Below are 7,375 nucleotides of genomic sequence, written 5' to 3' on the forward strand. Positions count from 1 at the left end.
TTCTGCACTAACTGGGAAAGTCATGTGTTTACTGTAGACACTTGGCTTTGTGCACAGGCAGCATCAAATTATTTACTTTGTATGAGTGTGATGAACCAGTGAAAAGTACACAAAGATAAGTAGTATGGCTGCATCTCTCCCTTCTGTTTAAAGCCGTGCAGATTAACATGGACTCTCTGAAGAAGCTCCAGAGGGGGAGGATGGCTGTGGCGCCGGCAGCCGCCCCGGACGGTGGCTACGCCTGGTTCATCTTGCTCTCCTGCTTCCTGGTCTTTGGACTGACCTTCGGGGTCATTAAGTCCTTCGGCGTCTTCTACGTCGAGATACAGCAATGCTTTCAAACCACGGCAGCAGGAACATCATGGATCACCTCTATTGCTGTGGGCACCATTCACGTTGCAGGTAATTATTTAGTCCATGACTTTAAAATGTAATTTAATAAACACATGTATAAAGAAAGCAAAGTGTATACGTTTACAGGGCAGCAGTACATAACTCAATTTCAACAGTATTCAGATTAATCATAATCCCCCCCCGTCTCTATGCCCATGATCCTTCAGATGACTCTGCACGAACACAGGCTTATTCAGGGTCTGACCACCATCTGAATTATCTCTTACATTCAGATAATAAAAAACGTTAAACCCCAGATCCTCTCTTTTGCTGAATGAATTCCACTAATCACTCACAAACGTCTTATATAAATACTCAGGTCGCTTTTTTAATCTCATGGTCTCATAATTTCATGGTGCTGGTAAAATGTATTACTATCTGCAGCAGACGTGGGCCTTAAAGACAGTAAGTGACACTCGGATTAATGTTAAATCACTTTAAGTCTTACGTGGTTTAATGTAAATTCTTCACTGAAAATATTTAGCAGACGGGATTATATGTGAAGAGGAAATCTATATCTTAAAAATAAATACTGTGTGTGGAGTGCTTAAGGTACAGTACACTGCATTAGTTTTACCTTCATATGTATAAATATATAGATATATACATGTATGTATGTGCTGAACAGGATTGTGTCCTGTGTGTCCCTCTGCAGCTCCTGTAGCCTCTGCTCTGACTGCTCGCTGCAGCCATCGCTCTGTGGTGATCACCGGTGGACTGATTTGCAGCTTAGGACTCATGATTGGGTCTTGTGCTAATAACGTGATTGAACTCTACTTAACAGTGGGCTTCTTGAATGGTGAGCTGTTTGATGCAAATTGATGCAACACAAAGATAACAGTGACCCCAAGACACGCACACATGCTGTCATATTTCCTTTGCTGTAGGTCTGGGCTACGCTTTGACCTGGACCCCCACAGTGACCATGCTGGGCTTGTACTTTGAGAGGAGGCGTCCGCTGGCGAACGCCGTGTCCAGCACTGGAGAGTGCATCCTCACCTTCGTCCTCACACCCCTGTTCCAGCTGCTGATCGACACCTACACCTGGAGGGGGGCTCTGCTGATCCTGGGGGCCCTGCAGCTCAACCTGTGCCTGTGTGGGATGCTACTGAGGCCGCTTAAAGCCACCGCAGAGGGGACTCGTGTGGATGAGGTCGAAGCAGAAGAGACAGAGGAGCAGAGAATACCTGAGGAGTCTGATCTGGGAACAGTCAAGGTGTGTGCTGAAGACCCCGAGGAGATCACGGATTCAAAAGACTCAACGACGGCTGGATTCAGGACCAAAATCCTGCGCTATGTAGATTACACCCTCATCTCTAATGCCCAGTTCATGGTCTACTCAATGTTTGGGGTGTTTGCTGCTCTGGGTTTCTTTGCCCCAGCGTTGTTCCTGGTCCCTTATGCTCGCAGTAAAGGAATCGAGGAATACCAGGCGGCTGCGCTCATGTCCATCTCTGCAGCGCTGGACTTGTTTGGAAGGCTGTTCTTTGGCTGGGTGGCAAACCTGAGACTGGTGGAGACGGTATGTTCAGTGAAAGGAGTGGAAAGTGATATAAATCTCCTCCAAGGCCCCAGTAGTTCCCTTAAATTCCATCAAGCTGCACCGAAGTTCACACACTGGGATATATCAGCCTGATAGTTTTCATCAAGATCCATGAATTACTTCCTGGGCACACGATCTCGTAGTGTTAAAGAAAGTGATAAAAAAACATCCCTGGATCCACCCCAAGATTCAATGGGTTCTTTCTTAACACCATCCTTTTCACCACCTTAAAAAACATCCTATCTCACAAGGTTGAAGTACAAGAATCCTAAATCCATCCCCTTAATCGAATCCGCTCTTAAAGTTAACGGGTTCTCTCTTGGCCCACACCCCCACCTTCAAAAAATTGGTTTAGCTGTTTCTGTGTTATCCTGTAAATAGTCAGATAATCCAACAAACCCAAATAAAAAAAAAAAAACATTTCACAAAATGTCAAACAGCTCTTATTGCAGCATATTGCCCGATCAGTGTGTGGAGGAAGGTGTCGGGGTCACGTCCCTGTGTTTTTCTTGCCACCAGGTGCAACAGCTGACGGCCACGGTGATTCTCCTGGGCTCCGTGCTGCTCCTCTGCCCACTGGCCTCCTCCTTCTCCGAGCTGGCCGCCTTCAGCGCGGTTTACGGCCTTGTATACGGCGCCACGGTCTCCATCCACATCACCATGCTGGCCGAGGTGGTGGGCGTTCACAGGCTCGGCAGCGCTCTGGGGTTCTTCATGCTCATACGCAGCAGCGGAGGCCTGCTCGGACCGCCCATCGCTGGTGAGTAAGACAGATGCCTTGTTAAGCACCCGGCGTTTACCTGCTGCGCCTGTAAGAGATGGATCCAGCTCCAACGTTTTTGACTTGTCGTTCCCTGTGATTCCTGTTAACTGGCTGTGATAGGGAGCAATAGACAGAGTAGAATAGAATATTATCTAATTATGTTAACATTTCTGTCAGCGGAAGTTTAGAAAAAAACCAAATCATTACCTCAAGGTTACAGTGTCTGTCGTTCTCTCTCTGTCCCATTCTTCCGGCTCATTAAATCACACACAATGGATGAGCTCGTACACCGCTCGTCATTGTAACTCCGGCCCACTGAGCCCATTCATTGGAAATGAGATTTTCATACCTGCCTGACATGCAGCGCCACCCTTCAATTAATCATGGATTGTGTCGATGGTCCATCCCATAGGATATAGTCGTTTCATATTGAAAGAGCAACTAAGCAGAAATGAGAAAAAATCCCGACGTGTTAATTTCATGGCCGATCGCCGATTCCTCTTTTTTTTTCCCTTTAAATCAACTTCCCATTCTGCTGCATGAGACATTCTCACTCACACACTGTGATGCAGTGACTGTAGTTACACACTGACAAATTCCAAATTGGATTTTCCCTGAGATCTCTTTTTAAAGCGACAATCACTGCTTTTGTGACTAATTACTATCACATTATATAAAGCTAATAGGGAAACAAATGCTTTCTACACATTTACACGTCCAGCAGATATGGAGTTTGTGTCAGCCTGACGAATGTAAGCCCATTATTCACTCTCCTCCCGGCTCCTGAGAGCAGCCATCGAACTCTTTAGCTCCTAAATGCTCCTCGAGGTTCAACAGACGGTCGCTAACGTTGCCTGCTGGCTGCAACAAAAAGAGCACAGTGGGTTTTGAAATAAACCTTTACTGAAAACAACACCTGCCTGCCGATACTGAAACTCCTGAGGGATTGCACGAAAACATTGAAGTTAAAGGAAACCAAAACAATCAGCTGAAAGACGATAGATTGCTCAGTAGATCTGAAGGAATCGACCGAGTGAACTGGTATTTCTCTGTGGGCTCATATAAAGATGGACGACGTGTCTCCACTTCCTCCCACTATCCAAAAATGAGGTCTCCCTGTTTTTTTCAAATACCTACTTACGACTTACTCTGGAAAAGAATCCACTTGAGCAAACATCAGTGAGATCAGAACTACCTGAAATGACAGAAACCTACACTGCAACCAGCCACCAGGGGGCAGCCAAGGTGCTTAGGCTTCACTTTGGCGGAGTCATCATGTTTTTGCATCTTTGTACAGAGTGAGTGATAAACACTAAATACAGCATGGGCTGATGGGAATGTTGTACATTTTGCAGATAATCAGTTATTCAAAACAAGTTATAACAGCGATGACCGAATATCAAATCAATAATTGTTTGTGTTCTTTGATAAAATCCACAAAAAGTAAATTATTCCTCACGAGAAGCAACTTTCACTGACACACGATCATTTGATATGAATATTGATTATAGCAGCTTTAAGTCTCAACAAGATACAGAACTAATACAGGACACATGCAAAATAATATCAGCCTCTTACGATTACAGGATAAAAATGTCCGTCTGCTTTTTATAATGTACGTAATTTTTCACCCTTGTGGTTCGTTAAGGTGTTAAATTAATGAGGAGAGTGTCGGTGTAATATTTGTAGGTGTAATATTTTTTTACTGCTTCGATAAAACGTTTGAATACGTCTCGGACTAAATGGACAAGTTTTGGCAGCAGCTTCGAAAGCGTCTCAAATGTCTCATCTACTTAAGCAGCGTGTTGGAAGTCGTCTCCATTTATCCGTCCTCTTGTGAAAAGCAGAAATAGCCACTCAGTAAAAATGACAGTCTGGTGGTCAGGGAAATCAACGGAACACAACTTTGTTCTTTTTTTTTCGTGGATGCAAACTGCAGCAGGTCCGCCGACAGCTCTGATCCGCAAACCAGTGAAGTAATGACACACAACACTAGAGGTAAACACAGCCTGGAAAAATATTCAGCTTGACTTTGGCACCGGAACTCGGCCACAGAGCGCCGCGCCTCTGAGCCCCGGCCAGGAGTCAATCAGCTGGGGACGCCCTCTCTGGCCGAGTGGGAAATTATGGATTTATAAGAAGCTGTAGGAGAAGCAAGAAACAGGGAATCAGGGCAATTAGAGTTTTTGAAGTGTGACAGGCTGCTGTCCCTTCCCTCTTTGACTTTACTTTTAGACTTGTCTGTATTTTAATGCCTTGCTTTTTGCTTCATGATTAAGAATAGGATTGTCTCAAGAGAATCCTTTCAAACGTGGCATAAATGTTCACGTACACTCAGGGATCAATTGATTAGGGTTGGGGGGGGTCAAAGGTCAAAAGTAAAAAGACACGTGTTCTCACAAAACATGTTTTTGCCCCTTGAACACGATATCTCAATTCTCTAGGGAATTTAAAAAATAATTCTACCACTTTGCACTTGGACTGAGAGATCAATTGATTCGATTTCAGGGGTCAAAGGTCAAAAGTCATGGTGGCCATCTGGAAAAATGTGTGTTTACTGAACCTGCAGTGGTTGGCAGAGGAATACGACCTAACTGTGGTATTTTACTTTGTTATGAATAAAGTGAGGTTTCGTTGACACTGGCTGTTTATATCAGGAACAGTTTGGAAAACACAAACAAATACTTTCCATTCCACACTCAGTCTTTCAAACCGACATTTCTCATTCCCAATTGAACATCTCCATTAGCGTCACGAGTTCTTAGAAACAATCTCAAAATTAAAGAAAATGCTGAAGGTTCACGCTGCCCTCAAATCAAGTCAAGTGCTAATTGAGGTAGAGTAGATGCCCGTGGTGTCCTATTTATAACTCAAGAAGGTCCCACTGACACAGAGGCTATTTCTAACTTATTTACTGTACCGTTCAGTCCTTCGAGCTCTTTGAGGAGCGCAGACTTGATGGATGTTGAAGATGCATCAAAGCGTGTTCATTATTCCTCCTTCACGGAAGGAAAAGTCCTGGCATTACCGTCTTAGGAGGAAATTAATTTACACAGACCCCTCTTCGCCGTATCTCTGCCTTGGCATTTTACCGTGTGTATAACTCTCTGATATTAAATCAAGCCGAAAACATGATTTGTGATATTTCTGTGTTGTGGCCACTATGGGTCAGAAACTGTGTCAAAGCTGCGATGTGTACTTTTCATTTCAGGATACTTCATTGATAAGATGGGGAACTACGGGACGGGCTTCATCATGGCCGGAGTGTCTCTCCTCGTCTCTGCCTTGTTCCTGCTCCTCCTCCATCAGATGACCCGCAGGGGTCAGAGGTCGACAAGGAAGAATCACAATATGCAAACGGACAAAATGGGACAAAGCCTCGGAGGCGAAGTCAAAGATCTGAGGGCATGAAATACAAAATGGAGAAATAGTTTCGGATGCTGATGGAGGTTAATCTCAAGACCGAGGCAGTGTGGTCAGAGGTCTGAACGTGTCACGTGAAGAATGATCTGCAGGATTGACCGGGTCTTTGGATCATCAAGTGTCTGTAGGTGATGATGTGATGGATTGGTGTGAGCATCTCTGTTTGTAACACAGACCACAGACAGTGTGTGCGTGCAGGAAACAATGAGACTGATAAAACACTCTGCGGTAGATCTGCCCTGTTTGTTATCAGTGGTCAAACTGTTGTTGGAATAGAGGAGCTTTAATCTGCCCACGTGCCCATGGGCAGTTTAAATACCAGGCTGCAACCACGATACTTGAAACCTTGTCTTTTTCGTTCTTATTATGCTTTGCACATTTTTCCAGTTACTTCATTTATTTCTAATGTATTGAATTGTTTCATTTGTAAAAATGTATGTATTTTTTTAAGAGATTAAATGTTTTAACCAGGACACTTTTCCTGTTCAAATTATATAATATTTAGATTATTAAGTCTTAAATCACTACTTTCTCCCTCAGTCTTTTTGTATCATTTATTACAGATGTTTTATGAATAGATGAATGCTGCGTTACTCAGTGAAAATGTGACTATGGCTCCCCCCAGTGAGAGGATGGTGATGTTGCAGTTGCAGCTTGCACAGCTGCAGGGGTGAGCTGCAAAATGTAGATAAATACACAAACATTACAACACAGGGAAAATCTGAGAGTTCTCAGATATCAACTGAATTAAGTTTCATCAGTTGTTTTGGTACGATTACTCAAAACCTAAGAAAATGTATGAAGACTGCTCCCTTTAATTTACAGACTTATTTTAATCAGCCGCAAAAGTGAACTGAAGCGTTAAATTAAACAATAAAATAAGTTGTTGTTGAATGAGCTTCGCCCCGACTTGTGTCCCAGGAGTGAAGCCTGAAACCGAGTGAGAAGCTGCTGCAGAATGTTTGGTATGTGCAACCGGCGAGCGAGCGAGCGCTCATACCCCCGGACCAGCGAGAGGCCCCACATCCACATCTCAAACCTGCTGCAGTGAACATATAACACGAATAAATAAACATGTCATCCTCCATAAATCTGAAATAACAAACTGCAAACCGAGGAGGTTTACAAACAGTGGCCCACACTGAAATCTCCACCGCACAGACAGACAGACACACACACACACACACACACACACACACTCACTTAGACTCACACACACACAGACACACACATATGCCAAAGGAAAGATACTG

The 7,375-nt window shown here is 44.0% G+C and overlaps 1 protein-coding gene across 2 annotated transcripts in view; it reads left to right on the forward strand.

Moving 5' to 3' along the window:
• si:dkey-246g23.4 (uncharacterized protein LOC559426 homolog) overlaps window positions 1-6,961 on the forward strand; it is an 8,028-nt gene extending 1,067 nt beyond the window's left edge. Inside the window, exons 2-6 of one of the 2 annotated variants that reach the window (XM_053427110.1) lie at window positions 154-402; window positions 1,049-1,192; window positions 1,281-1,915; window positions 2,456-2,696; window positions 5,911-6,960. In XM_053427110.1, the coding sequence (XP_053283085.1) occupies window positions 168-402; window positions 1,049-1,192; window positions 1,281-1,915; window positions 2,456-2,696; window positions 5,911-6,110 (1,455 nt within the window). In that variant the 5' untranslated portion in view covers window positions 154-167 and the 3' untranslated portion in view covers window positions 6,111-6,960. Of the gene's footprint in view, window positions 1-153; window positions 403-1,048; window positions 1,193-1,280; window positions 1,916-2,455; window positions 2,697-5,910 lie in introns of those variants that run through there. The other variant, XM_053427111.1, reaches the window with a different exon arrangement.
• Window positions 6,962-7,375: the final 414 nt, after the last annotated feature.

Source organism: Pleuronectes platessa, chromosome 7 (genome assembly GCF_947347685.1).
Source record: "Pleuronectes platessa chromosome 7, fPlePla1.1, whole genome shotgun sequence".
Lineage (NCBI taxonomy): Eukaryota > Metazoa > Chordata > Actinopteri > Pleuronectiformes > Pleuronectidae > Pleuronectes > Pleuronectes platessa.